At 51.8% G+C, this 26,881-nt stretch overlaps 1 protein-coding gene across 3 annotated transcripts in view; it reads right to left on the bottom strand.

Moving 5' to 3' along the window:
- Nucleotides 1-305: 305 nt before the first annotated feature.
- The window catches only part of LOC143828271 (transcription elongation factor SPT5-like), a 37,939-nt gene continuing 11,363 nt past the window's right edge, over nt 306-26,881 (bottom strand). For 2 of the 3 annotated variants that reach the window (XM_077318568.1, XM_077318567.1), the window contains exons 5-30: nt 26,656-26,667; nt 25,723-25,792; nt 25,351-25,419; nt 25,169-25,234; nt 24,953-24,983; nt 24,743-24,811; nt 20,508-20,759; nt 18,933-19,022; nt 18,642-18,712; nt 17,201-17,306; nt 16,472-16,565; nt 16,093-16,229; nt 15,766-15,921; nt 14,405-14,551; nt 13,273-13,419; nt 12,491-12,616; nt 12,297-12,381; nt 11,050-11,154; nt 9,266-9,368; nt 8,955-9,082; nt 8,329-8,434; nt 8,069-8,227; nt 5,802-5,970; nt 4,678-4,881; nt 3,943-4,038; nt 306-3,345 (exon numbers count right to left, since the gene is read on the bottom strand). In XM_077318568.1, coding sequence (XP_077174683.1) covers nt 3,190-3,345; nt 3,943-4,038; nt 4,678-4,881; nt 5,802-5,970; nt 8,069-8,227; nt 8,329-8,434; nt 8,955-9,082; nt 9,266-9,368; nt 11,050-11,154; nt 12,297-12,381; nt 12,491-12,616; nt 13,273-13,419; nt 14,405-14,551; nt 15,766-15,921; nt 16,093-16,229; nt 16,472-16,565; nt 17,201-17,306; nt 18,642-18,712; nt 18,933-19,022; nt 20,508-20,759; nt 24,743-24,811; nt 24,953-24,983; nt 25,169-25,234; nt 25,351-25,419; nt 25,723-25,792; nt 26,656-26,667 — 2,954 coding nt within the window. In that variant the 3' untranslated portion in view covers nt 306-3,189. The remainder of the gene's footprint in view (nt 3,346-3,942; nt 4,039-4,677; nt 4,882-5,801; nt 5,971-8,068; nt 8,228-8,328; nt 8,435-8,954; nt 9,083-9,265; nt 9,369-11,049; nt 11,155-12,296; nt 12,382-12,490; nt 12,617-13,272; nt 13,420-14,404; nt 14,552-15,765; nt 15,922-16,092; nt 16,230-16,471; nt 16,566-17,200; nt 17,307-18,641; nt 18,713-18,932; nt 19,023-20,507; nt 20,760-24,742; nt 24,812-24,952; nt 24,984-25,168; nt 25,235-25,350; nt 25,420-25,722; nt 25,793-26,655; nt 26,668-26,881) is intronic. The other variant, XM_077318569.1, reaches the window with a different exon arrangement.

A 26,881-nucleotide genomic window follows, 5' to 3' on the forward strand; every position in this document is an offset into this window, starting at 1 on the left:
ATATATATATATATATATATATATATATATATATATATATATATATATATATATATATATATATATATATATATATATATATATATATATATATATATATATATATATATATATATATATATATATATATATATATATATATATATATATATATATATATATATATATATAAGTAGTGAAGAGCAAGAGAGCATGTCAAAGACCAACTGGATTTTCCAGGCTGAAATCATTCAGTCAAAGCTCCTTTTTGTTGGAGAGCGTAATAATAATAATAATAATAATAATAATAATAATAATAATAATAATAATAATAAACAAACAAACTTTATTTTCATGGCCTGCCCTCCCTGGATAGCTCATGGTGGGCAACAACATAGGCTAAAACAGTCACATAAAAATCTGGTCGTCAGTAAAACATATTTGTACATTACATCAACCCACATTTCAGTTGAACTTGGGGTGGGGGGGGAGGAGAATTCAAGGTCTTTGGAGCAGCAGATCTTTCCTCTGCTTCAGTAGTGAGGCCATTATTTCCTGATGTTCTACCTGTCCTCAGCCATAGGCCCGGTGGAACAACTCTGTCTTCCAGAACTAAGAAATTTATAGAGTCCTGCAGGTCCCTGATCTCTTTCAGCAAAGCATCTCACCAGATCAGGGCAGAGAAAGTCCTGGCACTGGTCAAGGCCGATCTCACCTATTCCAGGCTGGGAATTTTAAGCAGGTTTTGGTCAGATTACCTCAGTGCTCTTGGGGAGCAGGGCATGGTGGAAGAGACGGCCCTGTAGGTATGCCAGTCCCAGACCGTTTAGGGCAGCCTTTTTCAAGCCGCTAACCATGGAGGAGCCCCTGAAATACTTGTTCATGCTTCAAGGAGCCCTGAAAGTGGGGAGCAACGGACGTGGCCTGTTCCCTAGCTTGTGGCTGAGACCATTAAGGCAGGAGGGGTGAGGTCACGGACCCCCCCCCCCCGGAACACCCACGAATCCCTGTTTTAGGGCTTTAAAGGTTGTGAGCCGCTGCAAGCCGGCTGGCTAGGAGCGGCGGGATACAAGTTCAACAAATAAAAAATATATTTTTTTTAATTCCAAAATCTTTAATGTGACCCCGTCTCCAATGCAACTGGGAGATCACTGTGGTCTCTACTGGGTCCTCGTATTACCTCAACTACTGCATTTTGAACCAGTTGGAGTTTCTGGAGCAGTCCTAAGGCAAGACCTGCATAGAGTGAGTCTAGTTTAGTCCAGGGGTGACTGCTGTACGGAACACCTTGGCCAGGTCTGATGCTGAGAGATAAGTTGTCATGCCTGGCACAGATGGAAGAATGCCATGATCTGGGCCTCCATTGAAATGGAAAAGGAGGCACCTAGAATCATGCCCAGGCTCCTGACAGAAGGCACCAGTGTTAGCTGGGCTCCATCAAGGGACGGGAGTTCTGTCGACTATCTCTCTGTATGCTGATCCAAGCCAGAGGACATTTGTCTTGCAAGAGCTTTAGTTCTTAAAAGTCTTTCTTACTGGAAATCTTGTTGGATCTGGCTCTTCCAGGGCAGGCCAACACGGCAATGCACCTGAAATGCTGAATGGTTAAATGAACACTCGGTCTCAAATACTGAGTTCCACTATGATAATTTCTTTGAAACTTCTCAGCGTCTGCCTTTCCGTCATGGTTGGCCCTGGCTGCCAAAAAATCTTGGGTGACCGTACCCAGTAAATATGTACTTGTGGGTCACCATACCCAAACCACTGGTCCAGCCAACCTGCATGGTCACTGCCAGATAATTAATTTGGACTGCAGTAATCCTTTACTAATCCAGCCCCCCCCTTCAATTAACTACAGTTGACATTTTGCAAAACAGCATAATTCCACCCCGAATGCAGTCTGCATTGAGACAGCTTTCAGACACCCCTACTTAACATTACTGCTCTAAACACACTTTCAGTTCAGACTTGCCTTTTCAGAATAAGGACAGTCAAGCAGGATATTTATGGATTCCACTTTTTTCTTCCTTTCCTTGCAAGAAAAAATTAAGCAAAACATTTAGTCAGAGTTTAAAGGGCTTCATCTGATGTCTGGATACAGAAATCCATGGGGCCAAAATCCAGTTCAGACAAGAGGCGCCAATCACCGGTGGTGTATGATATATAGAAAGGGAGACTTAAGGACACAGTTTTCACAGAACTGAGCTAAAAAAACCAGCTGAAATACAGATGGGGGAGAAACCTCCTGTGGACCAAAGTGCAGGTGTGAAGCCATCCCATGGAGGTGTGGTCAGGGAGTGGGTCTAAGACAGGGGTAGTCAAACTACAGCCCTCCAGATGTCCATGGACTACAATTCCCAGGAGCCCCTGCCAGCATTCGCTGGCAGGGGCTCCTGGGAAATGTAGTCCATGGACATCTGGAGGGCCGCAGTTTGACTACCCCTGGTCTAAGACCGAAGATTTCCAGCTTTGAATCCCCAGGCTGTTTCCTACGGGGCAGTTGCCAGCCCTGCTCACAGGGTTGTTGTGAGGATAAAACAGGCTGGAATGATGGAAGCTACTTTGTTCCACCCCACCTTCAGGGGAGGGGAGGGAGGGTATGAAAAATAAAATAAATAACATCTCTGAAGACAGACTGGTGTTCTTACCACCCTCTGGCGGTGTCCGAATCGGCCGTTCCAGGCCGATGCAGCCAGCATGGCGCTGTCTGTGTTGGCCTGGAATGGCCAATTCGGATGCCACCACGCACAACCCTAACAGCAGCAGCACCTTAATGACAAACAAAATTGGTGGCAAGGGATACGAGCGTTCGCTTTTCCAGCACGACAACACTTGTGAAGGGCCCAGAGGTAGACACACTGAGTGCATGAGAAGATTTTTATTGCAACGACAAACTAGTTGGGTACGGTCTCACAGGAGGACACAAAGCACTGTAAGAAAAGAGCAAAGCCCTCTGAACCCTCTCTGTACTCCATCGCTGCTGCGGAAGCCCCTGGGCTCGCAATGCAAAAGAGGAAAAGTTGTTCCGGTTCCCTGAAACCCACAATTTTGCTGTAACGGGGAGGGTTGAGAAATGAAGGGGGATTTGGAGGGACACAGTGCGGTCAGGAGCCTGTCTGCACGAGAACAGATTGCATCAGTCTGGAGGGGATGCACTAACGAAAACAAAACCCGCAAGATGCACGCCCAACGTTATTCTCTGCCCGCTCTCTACGCCTCCACCAGCTTGCCGAGGAAACGGAGGTTGAGGATTTTGAGCTTGAGCTGTTCTTCCAATTCCAAGTCCATGCGGACGATGCCGTCCTCTCCATCGATGCTCAGGAGTTTGCCTGTGGCTTCTCGGTCCTCTCCCAAGATGACCTTCACCTGGAGGAAGAGGGAAAAGTTGTGTGACTGGTTCAAAAAAAGAAGGGGGGGGGCATTCACTCGCAAATATGGGCAGCAAGGATGTAGTGATGGCCGCAGGAAGAAACAGCTTTCAAGGCAGGATAAAAATGTTCCTGGAGGATAAGTGGTTGAGGGGAAGCTCCACATTCAGAGGCACCGAAGCTCTGAATCCAGTTCCAGGAGGCAACATCAGGGGAAGGCCTTGGACTCTCTGCCCTGTTGTTGGCCATTCCGAGGAACTGGTTGGCCACTACGTGAGACAGGATGCCTTCTGGATGGACCACTAGTCTAATCCAGCAGGGCTTTAAAAGGGTATTTATGAAGGCCCTGGCCTCTCTGCCCAGTTGCTGGCCCTCCAGAGGAACTGGCTGGCCCTGGTGCATGTCAGGATGTTGGACGGGACCTTCCCTGGTCTGATCCAGCAGGGCTCTCCTGAAACTTCCATGCCCAGTCCCGGGCATGGAAGATAATGCCATGTCTCTCCAGTGGTAATGATACCAAGTGCAGGGTCTCCCAAGCACTGCAGCAGAATGTCGTCAAGACAGCTGAAGCCTCTGGCCAGTTCTTTCGACGTACCCGGCTATCCTTGGTCGGTGTGACAGGCTCCAGGTGCTCACTCGAGATGCTGACCACCTTCTCACTTTCCATCAGGTAGACCGAGCACATCCCACCCTGGGGAGTGGAGGGGAGGAGATGGAATTACTTAGGTGAGGTCCCAGGAGAAGCCTCTGTTCCCACTGGGTGAGACAAGCACCACTAGTGACCTCAGCCGAGAGCAGAAAGAAACGAATCCTTCCGCTCTCAGGTGCGGGCTGAGGGGGGTGGGGCCGAGTGGATGAGCCACTCCCCTCCCAAGAAGAGGCCCACCCACAAAGGCAGCATCGGAAGGCCTGAGTCAGGGGAAAGAAACCAAGCCCAGTTGGATCAGGGGGGCCCAACCTGATGGGATCCCCTCCAAGAGAGGCAGGCCCCGCCCTTACAGGCTCTCACCGCTAGGGTTGTGCGATTCGGCTGGTTCGGCGGCCGTTCCCTCCGGGCGCAGCCAGCGCCGCACCGCAGGGGGGGAGGGCGGTGCCGGCAGCGGCGTGACAGCGGGCGCAACCACGCAGGCGTGCCTGTGTGGTTGCGCCCGCTGTCACGCCGCTGCCGGCACCGCCCTCCCCCCCGCGCGGAGTGGCGCTGGCTGCGCCCGGAGGGAACGGCCGCCGAACCAGCCGAATCGCACAACCCTACTCACCGCTGCCAATCGGATCTTCCCGCCCCTCCTTCCAGCCAACCCGCATCGGCCGGCGGGGCCCTGGGCCTACTCACGGTCACGCTGCGGATGACGCCCGTCTGCCCCACGACCTGGCTGTCCAGGTAAGTGTCCCGGACGATGACCTGGATGTCGGTGGTGACCCAGTCGCTGGAGCTCTGCTCGATCCCGGAGCCGGGGGTGTGAGGATTGCAGCCGCCCGGAGAGGGGGCCCCGGGGGTCATGGGGCTGTAGCCCACGGGGCTGGGGCTGGGGCTAGCCTGGAGCAAGGGGAGAAGGGGGGAGAGAGTGAGAGGGGAAGAAGCGGCGGGAGAGCGGGGCTGCAAGGGGGCCTGCAAGGGAAAGGCTTAGCCCAGACCGGGGCAACGGGAGAAACTGCTGGATGAGCTGCTTCCTTGTGGCAATTCAAAGGAGCCCCGGAATGCCCTGATCTCGGGCCTGGCATCTCTGCGCCTCAAAGGTCTGAGGAGAGCTGGGCTCACCGACTGGAGCCAGGCAGGGAGGGGAAATGTGGGATTCATGGCCAGAGGATGCAGTGAGGGCCACAGCCACAGACAGCTTTACAAGGAGAAAGACCCCTGGAGGATACGTCCATCGGTGGCTCCTAGCCATGGGGACTGAAGGGAGCCTCCTGGAGGCAGCGGCAGGGGAAGGCCTGGGCCCCTCTGCTCTGTGGCTGACCCTCCAGAGGAACCGGCTGGCCTCTGTTGGAATCTAGATGCTGGACTGGACGGGTCTGACCCAGCAGGGCTCTCCTGAGGTCCCCTGTTGAGAGCAACCTTCTCCCCCCACCCACCACTCCCTTAGTGGCTCTCAGGACCAGGCAGCTGAAGGGTGGAAGCTCTTACTTTAGTTGGGTCTTGAGAATCTGGGTTTGGTTTCACTGAGAGTAAGAGAAGATCAGAACAGCCCCCACCCACCCCGACTGCTACTCTGGACCCTTCCCTTCGGTTACTGCCGCAGCTGCAGCTGAAACTTTTGTGGTGCCTACGCAGGGGGGATTGTGACCTTGCGTTTCCTGACAGGGCTCCTCTGGCTCCCACCTCCAGGCCCCCAGGTGCCCACGTTGCTGAGTCTTTAAATGGCCCCGGAAGGACCTTGGAGTCCCCCACAAGCAGTGCAGGGTCTCCTGCTTCCGGGCTGCAAAAGGCCCTCCGTGCAACAGGTTTTTCAGAGGTACCTGGTAGGCCATGGGCGATGGTGTCGGGTGGTAACTGGCTGGCGAGTGGGTGCTCTGGTAGCCGACGGGGCTGGGTGCCACTTGATGGAAGCTCTGTGGGCTGGGGCTGGGCTGGTAGGAGCCCTGAGGGGACGGGACGGCATAGGGGGAAAACTGGTCTGTGTTGTACCTGCAGCGGCGGACAGAGAGAGAGAGAAGCACAACCACTCAGCAGAGCCAGGATTGGGGCAGATTCGGTCGTAGGAATCTGAAAGACCATTTCTTCTAAAAAAATAGCAGTTTAGATTCTAAACTTAAGCTAGAAGCAAGTGGGTTTCTGTGTTGATCTGAAGCAGGGGTGGACAAACTGTGGCCCTCCAGATGTCCATGGGCTACAATTCCCAGCAAATGGTCTGAAGCAACGGAACAAAGTTTGAGTCCAGGGGCAGCTTTAAGTCCAATAAGTTTAATTCTGGGGATAAGATTTCGGGCATATTTGTTGGTCTCAAAGGTCCCCCTGGACTTTGTTCTGTTGCTTCAGAACAACCCAACACGGCACAGATAGGATAGGAACTTCCTGATGATCTCCAAATTATCCCCTTCAATGTGTATTTATTTGTTTAATAATTTGTATCCTTGGGTCTCAGGGCAGCTAACAACACTGTCCTGACTGGCTCAACAGGAGACTTGCTGCTTTTTGAGTCCACTCCCCCTGCTTGCCTCCAGAACAGTTGTTTGACCACTAGACCAACCCATTCTCAGTCTTTCTAGCCCACCGCCCAGGTTCCAGGGGCCCCTGCAGAAGGCTGCCTGCCTGTGTAATAAGCCTAGTAAATAGAGGCCTATGTTAAGAGCACCCTATAGTCACAGGAGACAAATTTTGAGAACATCTGCCCTAGACAAGCATGTGTGTTAATTTTTGCTCTTCAATGCATTAATTCAAACACACGTAAAGGAATGGATTACATGGTTTCTTTTGTTTTTTCCCTTGACAAAGTATAAACTTCCTAGGAATTAATGACATCGTGTATGACAAAATGGGCATTGCATTGCTTCTGTTAGCAGGGCCCCATAAATTCTTGGGGCTCCCCTTCTCCCATTTTTCAATCTGAGCCCCCCTTTAAATGTGCCAGGGCCCCCAGGAATCTTAAGGCCCCTCCTGGGAATGACTGCACTACATTAAGATAGGTCGCCATGTCGGTCTGGAGCAAGAGACGACTCAAACGTTGTGTAGTTTAAATCCATGATGTTGGTAACTGAGAGAAATCCCACACTTCTCACCACTGGACAGCAAAGTCTACTAAAAACTGAACTGGGCTTTCTACTCAGTGAGCTTTACAAACTCGCCCCAAGATTGGGTTTTTGGCAGATTTAAATCATGACAGAGTTGGTCAGTTGACTCATCAATTATTTACTTACTAGAAATCAAGCCCGCTGTATGCTAAATGCAGCGGGTGCTAGGATAGTTCCTGGGTGGCCTCCGCCGCCCCGACCCTCGCCCGGGACTCCGGCGGGGGAAAGGAGCAGGGTCCCTGCCCCTTTCCCAGCCAGGCAGCCTCGTTTCTCACCCCTCTCCCACCCCAGGGCCTGGCTTCCCGGCTGGGAAAGGAGCAGGACCACTGCGTCTCTGAAGCGGCATCCCTGCCCCTTTCCCCGGTGGGAAGGCTCGCTCGTCCGTGCCCTGCCGCCCCTACCTTGTCGGAGCCAAGGTCCCAGGGAAGTGGGGTGTTGTAATGGCGGCAGGCGGACGAGTTAGTGGGCTGGGTGGGCAGTCCGGGACTCAGGGGGCCAATCAGTAGCTGCGTAACTGGCCCCTTGGCCCAAGGGGCAATGGGCTCCTTTCCTTATCCTGGACTGGGCCCACCCAACCCCCCTTAATGCTTTATTTATGCCGCTCCCGCGGAGCTGTGTAAAGATAATCAAACAACGTCGCTAGCAAAACGACAGAAGGTATCTTAATAGTCAATGGTTCTGGAGTCTTCTAAAGACAATAATCCCTATAGATCTGTAGGGCAGCAGAAAAAAGCCAAACTCCACTCGCATCTTAAGGAGTAATGAGATTTGGGGCAGGGTATCAGCTTTCGTGAGTCACTGCTCCTTCTCCAGAGAGGTGAGGTGTGTTGGGCTGAGAGAGTGACTGTCCCCAAGGTCACCCAGCAAGCTTCCATGGGACGAGTGGGGACTTGAACCTGGGTCTTCCAGAGCACGAGCACAACACTCCCAACCGGTACAACAGAATGGCACTGTCACTATTCCTCCCCAATCCCTCCCAGCTAGGGCACACTCACATGGCCGGGGTGCTGGGCGTCTGCGGGTTGTACGGCGGATTGACCTGCGGGGAAGACGGATCAGGATAACCCGGAGTCTGCGGGTTGGGCGTTCCTCCGTATCCTTGCGGAGAAGGGGTGGGCTCGTCGTCAAAGCCGTAGTCAAACTCCTCGTCGGCTCTGTGGAAGAGACGGGATGAGACGGGACCAAGCAACTCAGGCCGTCTGCAGGCACCTCTCCTGGCCTTTGCCCCGCCCCTCCTCCCCCGAGCGGCACCAACCTGGAGGGGGTGTTCGGGTTATTGGGGTCCCAAGCCCCGCTCTGCGCGGGGGTCCGGCTGCCGTCGTGTAAGGGTGTCTGAGAGCCGTAGTGGGGAGTCCGGTTTCCTGGAAAATAGGCCCGTCGTCAATACCCCTTGAGCCCTTGAAACGCAGGTTTGTGCTAGCAGACCTTTCGGCCCTTTTGTTCACTTTTATTGAAGAGCAGTGTGAAAATACAACCATTGGGAAAAACTAACAAAGACCTTCTATGGGCCTACAAATCAGGAGCTTTCCATCAAGGGCTTTCTCACTTCAAAAAGGGACGGAACGAAGCGGGTGCAGGAGGGAGCGACAGGGGAGATGAGGGGCCTGGAGGCCAAGAAGCCCCACCAGGAGAGGCCGAGGGACTTGGGAACGGCCAAGCCTGAAGGACAGGAGGGCTCCCTTAAAGCACTTGAAAGGCTGACCCTGAGAGGGAGTCATTCCTGTTGGCCAAAGGGGAGAGGACTCTCAGCAATGGCTTTGCATTCAGGCCGGATATTAGGAGACCGTCTTTTGCAGCCTGAGGAGACCTGCAGTGGAATTGGTTGCGCAGGGAGGTGGAGAGCTCCCTCCCTCCCCCCCCCATGGCTGGAGGAACACTCACCGTCGTGCAACGGAGTCTGTGAGCCGTACATGGGCGTGCGGGACCCTGAGCTGTACATGGGGGTCTGAGAGCCGTACATGGGGGTGCGCCCGTGGGTCGAGGCCGGGCCGCTCGGCCTCTTTGAGCCCCTGTTGGAAGAGAAAGGAGCCCCTGGGTTAGCGCCGGTATTCCCTCCCCTGAAGGCTGAGTGGACTTCAGGCTACCCTGTAGAAAGGCCCACAGGCAGAAAGACGGAAAGCAACATGCAGGCACAGCCTGCAAGGCGGATCTCTAACCCCAGCCCCGCAAACAGCCCCCCGGCCGGCTCTTACACCGTGGTGAGACGCTGCCGGTCCACAGAAATCGTCTGGCAGGTGGAGTGGAGTTCCACGCGGGCGGTGAACTCTGTGGCATCCTTGACCACACCGATGTAGCCTGGAAGAGATGAGTGCGTGGGTCAGCCAGTGGGACGCCAGAGATGGGAGAAGGTGGAAAGGCCCCGCAAACAGCAGCCTTTCCGCCAGATTGTCAGGAAACCAAATCCCTAAAGCACCGAGAAGGACACCTCAGAGCAGGTCAACACTGTGAAATGAAAGCCAGGTTGGATATGCACCTTGCTCCCTTGAATTTCGTAAGTGGGAGAGAACTCCCAAATACTGAGATCACTTGCAAAAACTCAAGCTGCCAGGGCTGTTTTCAGGGAGGCTATTGAAAGAGAACTTGGTCACAAACAACAACATTCCGCTCAGGTAGCTGGGCCTGGCCTGGGTGCACCAGGCTAGCCTGACCTGGTCAGTACAATTCAAGTATAAATTATAGAAAGCAAGATAAGATTTTAATTATTTAAACTGAATGGAGTAATTGTTTTCAAATGGTATATCAAAGCTTCCTCTCTATGCAATATAAGGCAGACAGCGTCTGTCCTTTCAAATACTTCAGGAGAAATAATCTCCAAACCCACAAACTGAAAAATATCAGGTGTATGACCCTTCTCTAAATAATGAATAACTAGGGGGCTTTATTGAATTGATTTCTTATTTGGGAACTATTTGCATCTTAACAGATATCCTTGACTTCCCTACGTATTTCAAGTCACAAACATAAATACATAGGCAAATACAATTTTTTGGTATTAGAATTTGAGTACAATTTAAGCTACTGATCAAACCATCCTTGAAGTATGTGAACACGTTTTGTCTCTCAAACAAATTTGCAAATTATACAACATTCAACATTTAAAGTGACCCTGCCTCTTTGGTTGATCTGATTCATACAACAAACAATCTGTGTGTGTCACAAGATTTCCTATGGATCCGGATCTCCTTAAACCTGTCTTGCAGAGAGAGGCAGACTCCATTCCATTTAAATAATGAATAGTTAATTTATCTTGTTTTCCGTCATTTATACCCGTGTTATGTAGCCCTTCTGGGCTTTGCAAGAAGATACAACTAAAACACCCACTAGTTTTTTAATTGGTTGTGTTTGCCACGAAACATATAACAAAGCTGTCCTTGTGCTGAGATAACATCCTTAGCTTCACGGAAGGCATTGACTTTGAAAAAAGCTATTTGGGTGCAGATAGGATTGTTGGTCATTTGTTATTTTTTTCCACCTTTTAAAGTATGTTCGGCTTCTATAGATAATTCCTGTCCGATTTGGCACTGTCCTGATTTAATGTTTTGTGTATTGTTCTAGACATAAACATTGGATATCAGTACTGATGAAGATTCATTGAAAAAGGAGCCGGATGACCGTTACTCTTTGCACAACTATTAAAAAATCAAGAGACACAATCTGTTTTTTTTTAATAACTTTATCTAGCTTCATACGGTTTTCACAAATTACAGACTATTCTGTATTGCCTTTTCTTTGTTTCTTCACCCCTTGGAGGTTGACAACTCTAAGCCAAACCCAGAACTCCACAAAGAGTTCAGGACACCTGTTTTGTTTGACGCCACTGCAATGTAGGCTGTCCCAAGGTCTTCCCCCTGCAGCAATTTGTTCACAGGTCTCCCTGGCCTTAGGGCCGAGCACTCTCGCTGCTGTGCGGCCCTGGAGGTTGGCAAGGCTTCCACCAACTCCCCCCCCCTTATCCCTACAAAGGAGGCGACCTTACCTTTGTAGGGCCCTTGCGATATCCGCACGGTCTGCCCAATGAGCTCGTTGTCTCTACGCCCACGACCCCGGCCCATCCCGCCTCCTCCGAAGCCGCCACCTTGACCTGAGGGATAGGGGAGGGCAACGCAAAAGAGGGAAGAAAATAAGAATGCATCTGGGCCCAGCCACTCCCTCCCTTCCAAAGGGCCTCCTGAAGGCCTGAAACGTCATCTAAACAGAACACCTGTCTGCATTTCCCCCAGAAAGCCCTGGGGAGCCTGGAACTAGGGAATATTCCTTCTCAGGTAGCAGTTGAGTTGTGTCCCCTTTGGTTTCTTTCTTTCTTTTTTTTTGGGGGGGGGGGATGACATGAAATTGGATTGCAGTGTCTTTAATTTCCAGGGCAAAAAACCTGCATCATCTCCCAGAAAGGACTATTAATTCAGAAGAATGGCATGCACTTGCAAAAGATCTCCTCACCTAAACTGAACTGAGGCTGAGAACACACATGCTACCACACAACACATATAATCATATCCTTGTTGGACTATGCAAAATCTGCAGCGTGCATAATTAAGAGGAATATAAAGGGGGCGATTGAGGGCAAAAGAAGAAGGGGACGACAGAGAATGAGGTGGCTGGATGGAGTCGCTGAAGCAGTGGGTGTGAACTTAAATGGACTCCAGGGAATGGTAGAGGACGAAGACCTGGAGGATCATTGTCCATAGGATCGCGATGGGTCGGACATGGCTTCGCAAATAACAACAATAAAGGGTGCATCAGAGATGTACATTTAGCATAGATAGGATAGGAACTTCCTGATGATTTCCAAATTATCCCTTTCAATGTGTATTTATTTGTTTAATAATCTGGGTCTCCTTGGGTCTCAGGGCGGCTAACAACACTGTCCTGATTGGCTCAACAGGAGACTTCCTGCTTTTTGAGTCCACTCCCCCTGCTTGCCTCCAGGACAGTTGTTGAACAGAAGAATGACTGCAGATGGCAGCTAGCTGAATGGTTGGATTCCTCTCTCCTCCTTTCTAAACAATGTTCTTTCTCTTCTAAAAACTATTTGATTTTTTGACTGGTGCTTCACTTCTCTTAACGAAACTCTGCCAACAGGGTTATGGGTCCAGCACACATCTGCTGAGACTCTGCCAACAGGGTTATGGGCCCAGCACACATCTGCTGAAACTCTGCCAACAGGGTTATGGGCCCAGCACACATCTGCTGCTTGCTGAAACTCTGCCAACAATCCCGACCCACCTCCTGCGCTGGGGTGCATGGGACTGTTGATCCGAGGGCTCATGGGTGCGAACCCGCCAATGCTGAAGTTCATGATGTCACGGGGCTGTGAAAGACAGAGAGGAAAGCAGATTATTTCAAAAGGGAAAAGGACGGCAAGTGCTTGAACCCCCTTCTGTACAGGTCTCCTCACTCCGCCCTCAGACGCATCCTACCTTTGAGCCTCCGGCCAGAATCAAGCGGCGTGCCCTGCAGACAAATATTCCTCCATTTTCCACCAGCTTCTTACAATGCAGAAAAGCATAGCCCCGGAAGAGGTGACGGATCTCCCCTTCGCGTCCCTGCAAGGAGAAGGAGCGCATCATGAGAACATGCCAGGCTTTTCTACCTTTTCTTACTTAAAGGAGTGGCTGTAGCTCAGTGGTGGAGCCTTTAGTTGGCATGCAGAAGGGCCCAGGTTCAACCCCCGGCATCTCTAGTCAAAAGAACCCGGCAGGTGAGGATGGGAAAGATCCTTTTCTGCCTGAAACCCTGAAGAGCTGCTGCCAGTCTGTGCAGGCAACACTGACCATGAGGAACCAAGGGTCTGATTCTGTCTCAGGCAGCCTGCTATGTTCAAGACTGTCTTTGTGGCATAAAACACATGTCATCAGGAAGTTCCTATCCTATCTAGATGTCCATGGACTACAAATCTCATGAACCATTGCCAGCAAGTGCTAGCAGGGGCTCATGGGAATTGTAGTCCAGAAACATCTGGAGAGCCACAGTTAAGCTACCAGGCTGCCTTCCTTCCCTTATGTGGGAGCCAAATAACAGCCCCGAAGTTGAGTGGAAACAATGAGAGCCATGGTGGCCCCAGCTGGGCTGTCGGAGGCATGCCCTGAGAAGTGGCGGCCCTAGCGCTACAGCGACACCCCAGCAGGGTAGGCTACCTCCACTGCGCGGCGCAAGCGAGGCTCAGAGCCCTCAGAGGCCAGCTTGCTCAGCCTCTCCTCACCGAGTGTGGCCCGTCTATTACTTTCACGATGTCCTTCACGTGGATGTTGTTCTGCTCGGAGTCCAAAGCCACGGCGAACCGGTTGTCCTTCTTCCGGTTCACTGCCTGGTGTCTGACCGTCACCACCTTGCCGTACATGTTGAGGACCTGGGGGAGGAGGAAGAGGAGAGGCTCGGAGCAAAGGGCGGGGGGAGAAATAAACCCGATGCCTGGGCCCGCCACCAGGCCCAAGCAAGACTCCAGCAAAGGGGCTGTGGCTCAAACTCTTGCTTGGCAGGCTGGAGGCCTCAGGGATGGGGGGAGCCCCAGGCCCTGGAGAGCTGCTGCCAGTCCAAGCCAATAATACTGCCCTAGATCAGGGCCCTCAATGTGGCGCCCACAAAATGTTTTCAGAACGTGAGCAGGACCCAGTGAAGCTTCAAGATTTTGGTTTTACCCTTCAAGGCCATATGAGTTCAGGGCCTCACATATTTAAGGGACTGCCTCTCTGAATATGTCCCTCAGAGGGGACTGAAAATTATCTGGTAGTCCCTGGCCCCAAATAAGTCCCCTCGGCCTCCACCAGGGGCAGGGCTTTCTCAGTCCTGGCCCCTGTCTAATGGAAGGAGCTCCCTGAAAACATCAGGGTCCTCATGGAAATAGCGCAGTTCCATAGGGCCTGTAAGCCTCTTCCGGCAGGCTTATGGTTCAGGCCAGTTCGGACAAGCCCGCATACTGATATTAAAGCCCCCCCCCCCCCGCTGCAATCCAGACAGCTCTCTCCCATCTGCCTTCCTTTAATGAAAAGAACTACAATGCGAATGTCAGCATTGTTTAGTTGATTTTAATTGTTCAATGATTTTGTGGATTTTAACTATTTGTGGCATTTACTGAACGCTGTAAATCGCCCGGAGATGGCAGGTCTGATGGGGCAGTCCATAAATGTGATAATAGATAAATAAAACAAATAAATCCTTCATCCTAAAGAACAATCCCTGAGGGCTAAACAGTAATTTGGGAGTTCTGTTTTATTGTCCTGCACCCTCTTCTGTCCACAAAAGAGACAACTCCGTGGGGCAAGTGGCTGTGCTCGTGCGACTGTCCCCTGAAAAATGGGGGGGCCGCTAGAGCTTTGCGTGGGACACACACCCACCTGGAAGGTCTCCCGCTCCAGACGGATGATGACCCCAACCGTCTGGGGGTCCAGCTGCACCAGCTCCCCCCACTCATGCTGGCCACCCACGTCCACGCCAGAGGCCGTCTCCGAGCAGAGCTGCAGGTCCCGGGGGAGGACTTTGAGCTGCAAGAGGAGCAGAGGCAGTTTGGAAAAGATCCTTCCTGTCTGGGAACGCAGGCCCCTGCTGGAGACCGGGCAGCCAGGGGTGTACATGGTCCACAACGGCTAACCATAACAACACAGAGTGCGTAATCAGCTGCTGCTGCTGATTTTACTGCAGGGGTTGTTTAAAGAAGTCCACATAAGCAGCCCTCTGGGAATGAGTCGTTTCTGCCCTTTAGAACGCCGGTGCTTTCCTCACTGGGACAGTCCAGGGCAAAGCAACCTCGTAAAAAAGAGGCAGAGTGGAGCACTGGCTGGCTGGGATGCGGAAGGGGCATGACGCCAGGCAAACGCTGCCAGAGGCGCAGAGTAACAACCCAACCAATGAAGCGATTAAAGGAAACAAAACAAAGTGCAGCATAATAAACAGTAAACTTAGTAGGCTAAATGCAAAAACAAAAGCCATTTAAAACTTTTTGCTGAAAGCAACCAAAGTGGCACAGCCCAGCCTGCAAGCTTTCAAGTTTCCCAAAACACAGAATTAGAATTCCTTGCTTTTTAAACATCCATCGAGACGGAAGAGCTCAGGAGAAGTCAAAGGCCTGCACTCTGTCACGGGCTATTTTGCATAGGCCTAACCTATGGTGGTCATTAATCATTATTAGCATTATTATTAATGACACTAATGAAAGATATTCTATGGCTTGCTTCTGGATACTAAGGAGCACAATGCAGGATTCAGCAGCTTACAAAAAGAGCAAGTTTCCAGACACGGGAGCTGTGCCTGCTGATTAGAAACTACAGGGGAGCTAACCAAGAAACATGACCAACAGTTTCTTGGGGGAAGGGGGTGGTGAATGTCCCCCCCCCCCCACAAGGAGAGGACAGAAGACCCCAACCGGAGAAAAATGTTAACTTGCCAATTTATCTAGGTGAAAGAGCTGACAGCACCAAGCTGCGATATTATATTCTACGTCACCCAGAGAGAGAGATTCAGGTCAACAGGAAGTGTGAGTCCAGGGGCACCTTGAAGACCCATAAAGTTTAGTTCTGGCCATTGGCATTTATGAGCCGGCACAGAAAAGTTTATGTCCAGAATTAAACTGGTTGGTCTTAAAGGTGCCCATCATTCTCCACCAGCAGAAGGCTCTGAAGAGCAAGCCCCAGATTCCTCTCCCGCCTCCAACAGAGCCCCACTGCCCTCCCCACTCTCCCTTCTCCCGGGCTGCCCTCACCTCGTGCATCGTGAGATCCGAGAAGAGGATGACGAAGTTCTCCTCCACGCGCACGATCAGCCCCGTGTCACCCTCGAAGCGGCCGGCGATCACCTTCACGTGGTCCCCCATCTTGAAGTATTTACGCAGCTCCTGAGCCGGGAACTCCAACATGTCCTGGAGACAGAAAGGAGGGAGGAGAAGGAAGAACCATCACCCGTAAAGGCTGAACGTCTCAGACTTCACTAATGAGCCATTTGCGCTCATAAGGAGACCCTCGCTTGGTCTCACCCATGGCAAGTCAGAACAGAGCTCAGCCGCTGAGAGCCCAGAAAGCCCGCAGCTCACCTTGAGGTCTTCGTGTTTCGGCATGATGGTGATCTTGTTCCCGTCCACGCTCAGGATCCTGCCCTGCAGGTTGATCAGCTCCCCTTCGCACACCTCCACGTTGTCTCCTGGCTGGAAGTTGTGCTCCCGCTCCTTGCCTGCAGCCACGGGGAGAGAAGGGAAGTGGTGCGACCGGGACAACATGCCCAGCACAGCCCTCCCTGCAGAGGACGGGGCAAGGCAGACGGGCGGACCCTGCAAAGAGGTGGGGCTCCCGGAGGCCCGGCTGACGGGCAGGGTTCTGCCACCATCTCCTGATTGCATGCGGGAAGCACGATCCCACGACGGGGGGGGGGGGGGAGAGGGCAGAGGGGGCCGCGGGGCATTCAGCGCAGCCCACCTGTGCTTTCCATGACCACCTCCAAGTCGATGCCTTCCGGCTGGTCCTCGAACTTCTCCAGCTCAGACAGGGTGGGCTTCACTCCTTCCGTGATCTGAGGCCAGGAAGCAAGGCACGAGAAAGGGAAGGGACACAGATACAGTCGCCCGCTCTGGGCTGGGAAATACCTGGAGACTTTGGGGGAGTAGAATGCTACGGAGCCACGTTTCCTCCAGGGGAAGGGATCTCTTTAGTCTGGAGATGGGCTAGAATTCCAGGGGATCCCCAAGGCCCACCTGGGGACTGGCATTGTGACTGGCACACAGGAGACTGAGGGGTTCAGAACCAGAGATGGATGGGGCCCACTCACGGACGTGAGGCCTGGGGGGGTGGGGGTTCAAAGGCCTTCTCAAGTTTCAGGCTCTCTTTGCCTTGCGGGGTCAAGGTCAGGATCAGGGCTTCCCTCCCAGTTTGTACATTTTAACACAAAGGAGATGCCTGGGAGACCTCTGAATGGGTTTCTTTTACACGAGGCGAGGGGGGGATGGCTATGTTCAGGCACAACAACAGGGCTGTAAAGTCTACGCTTTCCTGGGAGTAGAGGCTGAAAAGGGCTCAGGAAAATCTTCTAAAGCTCAGAAAGCCCTTGGTAGCCTGTTTATCTCCCCTGGAGCCCAAGTCAGAGTCTCTTCACGCCCAGGTCTGCAAGAGCCCCTCCTCCCACGGCCTTCCCCCGGGCCCTGGCCTCACCACAGCAGACATGGCAAAGCTCTTGAAGAGGAAGCCCTTCCGGCTGTAGCGATTCCCCTCGAAGATGAGGAAATCCCCGTCAGAGGCGACGTCTCCGCCCAGAGACCTGGAACCAACACAGGAAGCTGCCTCAGGTGCAGCCAGACCCTCCGTCCATCAGGAGCAGAATTGCGGACTCAGGCTGGCAGCCGCTCTCCCCGGTCGCAGGCAGGTCTTCCCCATCCCCTCCTGTCCGGCCCTTTTACCTGGAGATGCCGGGGATTGAACCTGAGACCTTCTGCCTGCCAAGCACAGGCTCTCCCACCAAGCCATGGCCCCTCTTCATGGCTCTACAGGTCTCCCACAAAGGTCTTTCCCCTCCCCTCCTGTCCGGCCCTTTTACCTGGAGATGCCGGGGATTGAACCTGAGACCTTCTGCCTGCCAAGCACAGGCTCTCCCACCAAGCCATGGCCCCTCTTCATGGCTCTACAGGTCTCCCACAAAGGTCTTTCCCCTCCCCTCCTGTCCGGCCCTTTTACCTGGAGATGCCGGGGATTGAACCTGAGACCTTCTGCCTGCCAAGCGCAGGCTCTCCCACCAAGCCATGGCCCCTCTTCATGGCTCTACAGGTCTCCCACAAAGGTCTATCTCATCCCCTCCTGTCCGGCCTTTACCTGGAGATGCCGGGGATTGAACCTGAGACCTTCTGCCTGCCAAGCACAGGCTCTCCCACCAAGTCATGGCCCCTCTTCATGGCTCTACAGGTCTCCCACAAAGGTCTTTCCCCTCCCCTCCTGTCTGGCCCTTTTACCTGGAGATGCCGGGGATTGAACCTGAGACCTTCTGCCTGCCAAGCACAGGCTCTCCCACCAAGCCATGGCCCCTCTTCATGGCTCTACAGGTCTCCCACAAAGGTCTTTCCCCTCCCCTCCTGTCTGGCCCTTTTACCTGGAGATGCCGGGGGTTGAACCGGGGACCTTCTGTGTGCTGAGCAGAGGCTCAGCCTTTCAGCCACAGCCTGTCCCCAAACAGGCACCCACGTGAAATTGCCTTCGAGAGGGAATTAGACCCTCAGTCCATCCAGGGCGGTCTTGTCTACCATGACTGGGATTCGCTCTCCAAGATCGCGGGCAGAAATCCCTGCTTCTTTTCTTAACTGGGAGATGCTGAGGATTGAGCCGGGCTCCTCTGCATGACGGGCAGGGGCTGGGCCACTGAGCCACAGACACTCCCCCAACCCTAAGAGGACACATCTGCAGGCAGGGGGGTGGCCAGGGAGAGACCCAGCCGCATTTGCACCCGAAGTTCAGGTCAGCCAGGGCCGGCTCAGAGGACTGAAGTGGAACGGGGAAGGCCGGCATGCCACGTGGCAGCCTTTGCCTTGATTAACGCCGTCCCCACCCCGCAGCCCTCCGTGGTCCTCTGGTCAGCCCCGCCCTTCCCCCCCCCCCAGCGGCTCACCGGATCTTCTCGGCATCAAAGAGACGCTGTGGGGGGCGCTTGAACTTCTTTTGTTTTATACGCCACTCTTTCTGTAGGGGAAGAGAAGAGGCGGGGCTAGTTCCAGAACTGGGAAGCGCCCTCCCTCCGCTTTGGTCACACACTCCAAAAGCAACTCAAAGATGTACGGAAGAACCTGCCCCCTTCCAGTGGAATTCCACTGGTCCCTTATTAGGATAGCCAGGCAGACACAGACGCCTGACAGAGCGAGATGCCGTCTTCTATCCAAGCGGGGGAGGACAGCCAACGTACCACACTCTCGTGGGCTTCAATGCGCTTGAAATCAATGCGGGGGATCATCTTCAAGGAGATTTGATTCTGACTTGGCTCCACATAATCCACCTTAAGACCGGGGGGGTGGGGGGGGGAGAAGAGAAACACAGAACAGCATTTAAAAAACATCATTTGAAAGAGCTGGAAGGTTCCACAGAGACCATCTGATCCATTCTCCCCTTGCTCAATGCAGGATCAACCTAAAAAAGGGGTGGGCAAATTGTGGCCCTCCAGTTGTCCATGGACTACAATTCCCACGAGCCCCTGAAAGGCCACAATTTGCCCACCCCCGACAAGTGTTCATTCAGCCGCACTTTGAATACTGCCAGGGAGGGGGGGCTCGCCATCTCCAGAGGCCGCCCATTCCATGGCTGAACTTCTCTGACTGTAAAAAACTATTTTTGCTAAAATATCGCTGGTGCCTTGCCACTCTTCATTTAAATCACACGTTTTTGAACATACAAAATATGTTAGACTTTCCTTTTTTAAATATTTGCTCATTCTAATATGTTTTTTACATTCATTTTTCCAGGATTTCCCTTGACCACCCAGCTAAACTTCAGAACTGGTTTCAGATAGGAGTGCCTTGTACAATAATATTGACCACGGAGGAAGTCCCATGAGGGCTGAAATGCGTTTGTTCATGTGCAGTGTACAGTTTTTACTTTGTTTTTAACATTATATTGGTGCACTTAAATAAATGTATTCATTATAATTTCTTAATATTGTTTTACAGCTCAACTTTTGAGTTCCTGACTTTGTTAAGGTTGGGTTCCCGTTCCCTTTTTGGTTTTGCACTCTTAATTTACACCCATTCTTGTGAATTCTGCCCTCTGCTGCTAACAGGATCTCCCCTCTTAGAGGCAGCCTTCCAATAACTTCAAGGGAGCCCTCATGTCCCCCCTCAACCTTCTCTTTTCCAGACTGACCATTCCCAAGTCCAAAGTTCAAGGCCAGGGGCACCTTTAAGACCAGCAAAATCTGGGGTTTCTCAATGGCCAAACAGCTGAGAAAGGCTGCAATAACCACTCAAACAGAGGGGAAAACAGCCCTGAAAATAACTAAATAACACAAAACCTTTAAAAGGATTAAGAAAAGTGAAAAAGAAGAAGAGTTAAAGGATTCTGAATTACCTGATTAGAAACTCCTTTATCCTCATTACTCCCCGCCTCATACACGAACCTTAGAATCAAAGAGTTGGAAGGCACTTCCAAGGTGATCTAATCCAACCCCCTGCAGAATGCAGGAAACTCACAACTACCTTCCCACCCCACTGACCCCAATTTCATGCCCAGATGATCCCCCCACAAAAAAAGAAGAAAAAACAGAATCCCTGGTCAAACTGGCCCGGAGGAAATTCGCCTCCCGACCCCAAAGTGGTGATCATCATTAACTTGGCCATGCAAGAAAAGGCTACAAGAGCCAAGCACCAACGCAATCCCTTCTGCCCACCCACTCACAATCCGCCCAAGTTCCCCTCTTTTCCCTTCCAGAAGAGTTGCATCCTTTGATCTCCAGCACTCTGGGAAGGCAGTCCAGGAGAGAGAGGCTCACCTGCGCAATGTCATCCTTGAAGACGCCCCTCTTGAGCCGGACCCAGGATTTGGGCTTGAGGTTGGTCACCTCCTTCACCACCTTCAGCACGTCCGTCATCTCCTTGATGGGCACCATCTGCTGGTTCCAGTAGCCCATGCGCAGGTTGCCCACCCCCTCGATGGCCTGCTTCACGTGCGTCTGCTTGTAGGCCTCCACGTAGATGTAGCCTTTCATGTGCTCGGGAGCAATGACCGACTTGATCTGCAGGGGCTGCCAGGCAAAAGGAGGGCATGACGTCGGGGGCAGGTGGGGGGCAGGGCGGCTCCCCAACCCAACCCTGCCCCCAAAAGCCAGCGGGTAGAAGAAATGAACCTAAAGTCCTGCCTAGAACTTCAGCACTGCTGTCTGCAAGGAACACACATGAAGTGGCCGCCTACTGAATCCAACTCTTGGCTCATCAGATTTAGCATTGTCGGCTCAGATTGGCAGCTGCTCTCCACAGTTTCAGGCAGAGATTTTTCACATCACCTGCTGTCACAGTTCATTTTAACTGGAGATGCCAGGAACTGAACCTGGGACCTTCTGCACGTCTACTAGAGGCTCTGCCACTGATTGATGGCCACACTGCATGGCTCTCCAGAGTCCCACACAAGGTCTTCCCCATCACCTCCTGCCTGGTTCATTTTAACTGGAGATGTTGGGGATTCACCCTGGGCCCTTCTGCATGCCAAGCAGAGGCTCTGCCACTGAGCCACAGTTCCTTCTCCATGGTTGCAGGCAGAGATCTTTCACATTATCTGGTCCTTTTCAAATAGGAATGCCAGTACTGGTGTGTAAAAAAAGCCCCAAAACACCGGTATACTTCATATTCAGGTATACGGAACAAAACAAACAAAAAAACAAAACAAAATGCATCCTTATCCATCCATCCATGGTTCCTCTATATATTTGTGAAACAGCCCAGGGGGTGGAATGTGTCCGGCTGTCCAAGTTGGAATACAGAAAAGCTGGCTGCACCCTGATTGGCCCTGCCCCTGCAGCTCCCGCCCTCCGTCCCTGGACTCTAGCCTCTTTGCTCTCAGACGCACCTCCGTGCCTGGAGCCAGCAGCAGGTAAGGGGAAAGGCCCTGGGCAAAGAATGGTAATGGTAGGTCCAATGGTAGTGGAGGGCCTCTCGTCCTGCTAGGCTGGGCCTGCTAACGAGGGCCCCCTGGCCTGCTGACTGCCTGCTAACGAGCTGGCCAGCCCCCGCCTGCCCCACCTGATTCGGCTGCGAGCTGCTCCGGCTGGGGGTCAGGGGAGGGGACTCTTTCAAGGCCCGTTCTTAGGAATGGGCTTTGAAGCTAGTTTCCCTATATTCTTGCCTTCCAATAAAGGTTTGGTATTCCAATTCCGTAAATAATTGAAAATTAATCCAGTGGTATCTGGGCTTCAAGGGGAGGGTATGTTTTGAGGTACAGGTACCAAAGATAAGTGTAACTGCTGATGCTTCTAAGAAAACCTCCCAAATTTGAAAAACATTGGACCAAGGGATCCAGTTCTAAGGACCCCCCCAAACGTGCCCACGTCCTCCATCGTTTCTGGAGAAAAAGGCTTTTAAACTTTAAAAAGAATAGAATCCCTTTAAAATGTAAATGCTTTCTGCCAGCCAAGGCAGCAGTGCAAGTGAACTCCCAAGGGCTTGCAGACCCTTTAAATGTCTTCTCCAAGCTGAGAGCTCATGGTGAAGGCCTTTAAAGGGACTGGGAACCCTTTAAATCCACTTCAACTCTGGCCAACCTGGAGTCCCCCAAAAGATCCCAAATAGTTTCAGGAATTTTTGGGCTCCGCCATTTTGAACAGATGAAAATTAGAAAACCCACTCTGGCTGAAATTTTTCCAGCTTTGACTAGATGAATGCACACCCCTAGATGCCAAGGATTGAATCTGAGGCCTTCTGCATGCAACCTCCAACCCAGCTAAATGGGCCTCGGCTGGTTCTGTCCTCCCACTAATTCCAACTCCTGCTGATGAAGCCTTGTGACCACTGGGTCCCATTTTGTGCTGCACGTCTCCTCCACATCCAATTTCCAATGTGGCTCCAGAGCACCTCAAAAGGTCAAAGCAAGGGGCATGGACTCAAGCACCACTGTGAAACTAAGTACTAATATTTAATAAAATTAAAGACACATAGCCTCAATAAAATCAATGCATGCATGCATCCCAATGCCTCCACTGTCTCAGCGTTACCGCCTTTATGAATGGTCAGGCATGAAATAAATAAAAACAGCATTCCGAAAGTACAAGAATTACAAGGATTGATATATGCAGAGTTAGCTCCTATACATAAAATGATATTATATACTCAGGACCTCAGTCAACGCTGTGGACCAGAAGGCCAGATAAAACAAAGGGAGGCCTCTAATGTTTCAGAAGCAGGCCCTGGTCGAGGGGAACACCTTCAGTGTCCAGTGAGGGTCATTTAGGAGCCAATGTTCATACTTGCCATCATATTTTGTAAACGCCCTGTGTACGCTGAATATTGGAAAAATGAAAAAATACCAAGAGGAAATGAATGGCTAGAGAAAGTTAAGGAGTATGCAGAATTAGATAAGCTAACAATATTAACGAGAGGTCAAATATTAGACAGTTTTATAATAAACTGGGGGCCATTTGTAAATTATCTTAAAATTAATAAGGTTATGCTGAATACATTAGTTACAACAAGTATGGAGTATATCTTTATCAGAAAGAAGAGAGTAAAATGTAAAGGGAAAAGTTAATAGACGTAATTATGTAATTTGTTATTATATTATTTTAAATTAAAGATACATATTAAGAATGGCCATTGAAAGATATAATTATGAAATTGTGATTTCTAATAATGCTTTTTGCGCATGTGGTATTAGAAAACCAAAGACCCTGAGATGTAGATGGCTGAAGGTCTTTTCTAATTGTTTTTTGTCTTTGGTTGGTTTTCTTTGCTGGTTGGTTTATTTCTTGTTGGGGGGTATCTTGTTAATGTTCCATGAATTGTTTTTTCTGTTTGTTGGTGTGCAACATTAAAAAAAAAAATCAAATTCTTTTATCTGGCCTTCTGGTCCACAGGATTGACTGAGGTCCACAATATATGATATCATTCTAAGTATAGGAGCTAACTCTGAATATAACAGTCTTTGTAATTCTTGTATTTTCTGTATGCTGCTTTTATTTGTTTCATGCCTGACCACTGATAAAAGCGGTAACACCGAAACGCATCTGGTCAGTGGTATGCATGCATGCACTGATTTTATTGAGGCTATATGAGCTAGGCCTTGTGTTTTAATTTTAATAAATATTAGTTTTAAAGTGGTGTTCTACCCTACAGAGGCTTGAGTTCATTTCTCCTTGTTTTGACCAGTTTGGGATCTTGACCTTCATTGGGTCAGGATATCTTTTCCATTTTGTTTTGGACAGTTTCACTCCAGAGCACCTGCCCCATAGGACTTTGTGCAGGCACAAGGGCCTGAGGTTCCCTGTGTAGAAGACGCAAGACCAAACCACAGAGCCTGGCCCTGTAAGGGAACCACAAACATTTCCTGACTCACTTCACAGGTTCTTGCTGCCCATTTTAACCATTCAGCATAAATGTTTCCCGGACCCCTTTACGTTCCACAGCAGTTCTGGGGTCCAGCTACCAAGAAGCCAATTCTGCTGGGCTCCGTGACTGTGGGCTGCAGTTGGGTGCCTCCCGTGACAGGCAGCCCTCCCACACTAAAATGAAAAAACTCTCTTTCGCCACAGGGATCTTGGAATGGGCGTGACGGAATGCTATTCATTCCCTGTGTGCTATCAGGAAGCAACCCTGGAGGTCCTCTGTGCAGAGCTCCCCAAACCACTTGGGAAGCATTTAACAATTTTGGTGTAGTGGTTAGGAGCGCGGACTTCTAATCTGGCCTGCCAGGTTCGATCCTGCGCTCCCCCCACACGCAGCCACCTTGGGCTCGCCACATCACTGATAAAACTGTTCTGACGGAGCAGTGATATCAGGGCTCTCTCAACCTCACCAACCCCACAGGGTGTCTGTCGTGGGGAGAGGAAAGGGAAGGTGACTGTAAGCCGCTTGGAGACTCCTTCGGGTAGAGAAAAGCGGCATAGAAGAACCAACTCTTCTTCTGCCCTGCCCTCCTCAGGGGGATCCGACAAACACGGTTTTCATCGGCTCCGTGAGAAATAGAAGCGCAGCACAAAAGAGAACTGGGGCTTCTGTCATCTGCCTTCCTTTCTCCACTTACCGTGTTTGTAAACTGGTAGGCAATGAACTTTCGCATCAAGGCGATGACCGTGGGCCGTTCCTCTCCGATCTGGGGACGGGAGAAAGCCAGAAGCGTGTTAGAAAGAAAATCACATTTGGTGGCCAGGCAGTCCTGACCCAAAGGCTCAGGTGACCCAGCAAAGCAGAGGGCAGAGGAGGAAACAGCAGCCTCAGCCTGTGAGTGGCTTACCTTGCATTTCACTGTCCAAAGATTGGGATCCCTGAACGGCAGGAGAAGAAAGCACAGGTCAGCAGGCCGCACCCCAAATCCGCACTGCCCGTCCCTTGCCATGGACCAGAGGGCCACTCGGCGACCCTGCCTGGAACTCCTGCCCCCTGCCATTCACCCCGCCGCCCACCAACACCCCCTGTTTGTAAAGCCCCACCCACCACCCAAGGTCCTTACTTGACACCGGGAAGCAGCTGCTGCTGAGTGATGTCATCGGAGAGCTCATCGGAGCCGCCGTACACCCTGGAAGAGGCAGAGAGGAGAGCACTGAGCTAGCTTCCTGGGGTGCAGATGGGGACGCTGCGGGGAAGGCCCCCATGCCCTGGGCCTGCAGGGCTGGTCAGAAGCCCCATACTCACGTCTCTCCCACAGCAGACTTGGCGTATTTCTTCATGTAGTACTCCCCCAGCTCCTCCTCCCGTTGGTCCCTGAGGGGGGAGTCAAAGTAGAATGGTTAGACAAGGGGGGGGCATCAGCCACTCCCCCTCTGGTGGTTGAGAGCAGAGAGGAAGTCCCAGACTGGAAACTCACCTGGGTCCTGCACTCACTGAGTGGCCCTAGACAAAAAGTGGGCAGTTGAGACCCCCTCCCTCCAGCCCATGGGAGCCAAGACACCTACAAGAAACCCCAATGCTAAAGAAGAAGCATTCCACAGGAGAAAGAGCAGAGAGACCGGGCCCCAGCTGTCCCTGTCCCCGAACCTGGACACTTGTTCCTTTTTAACCCATTACCTCCACAAGTTCTGCAGTCTCCGTGCCCCAGAGCGATCCTCGTCCAGAACCACATTGTCAATGTTGGATGCTGGGAGAAGAGACAGGTGTGTGAGGGGCAGAAGACAGAACAAAAGGGGGGGGGACTAAAGCCATGGGGTCATGTGGACAAGCCACTGCCGGTGAAGGAGGGGGTGGTCAGAATCGCACACGGTTCCAGACTGAACTGTTTGCAACGCTGAAGCCCTTTTCCTTCTCTGGCAATTCTGATGTGTTTGCCCACTGAGACAGAGGAAAGAAAGAAAAAGAAAGAAAAAGAAAAGCAGAAAGGAAAGGTGCATCTAGGAGAGCCTGAGCCAGCCCCTGCTGAACAGGAGCCACCCAAAAGCATCCCTGCTTGCCTTATGCTGCTACTAGAGGGCAAACCCCATTGCACAAGGCCTCCTGCTTCTGCATCAGACCGTCGGTCCATCCAAGTTAGATTGGCAGCAGCTCGGCTGAGGTTTTTCCCGCCCCCTACAGCAGGGATAGTCAAACTGCGGCCCTCCAGGTGTCTGTGGACTACAATTCCCATGAGCCCCTGCCAGCATTTGCTGGCAGGGGCTCATGGTAATTGTAGTCCACAGACACCTGGAGGGCCGCAGTTTGGCTATGCCTGCCCTACAGCCTCTATCTTTTAAACTGGAGATGCTGGGGATTGAGCCCAGGCCCTTCCCTCTCTCCCTGCGCCATGGTCCTCTTGGATGCTTCAGTGGTCTCACGATAACAGCGTCTCTGCCTCACACCTTGTTCTACATCCTGCCCTCAACAAAGCCCCTCCCCTCGCCCTGCCCTTCCGCGCATACGCTACTCAAGAGATCCCACCGGACGGGAAGGGCGCGGAGAAGCCAGGCAGCAGCTGGTGAAGAGGAAAGGAGCTGGAATGAGAGGAGGAAGCCAAAGGCCTTTTCTTACCTTCGATCTCTTCTGCTCATGAAGAGGAGGAGGTGGTGGTGGTGGTGGTGGGAGGGCGGACAGTATGAGCCAAATAATACCATCAAAAGCAACCACGGGGTGGGGGTGGGGGAATGAGCAACAGAAAAGCAGAAGGAACAAAATTAAGATGTGGCATGGACCGAGCGGAAGCGAATGAAAGGCACGTAACCCCAGCGAGGAACCTCTCTGCCGGGCAGCGCCAGCC

The sequence above is a fragment of the Paroedura picta genome, unplaced genomic scaffold (assembly GCF_049243985.1).
Source record: "Paroedura picta isolate Pp20150507F unplaced genomic scaffold, Ppicta_v3.0 Ppicta_v3_sca21, whole genome shotgun sequence".
Taxonomy (NCBI): Eukaryota; Metazoa; Chordata; class Lepidosauria; order Squamata; family Gekkonidae; genus Paroedura; species Paroedura picta.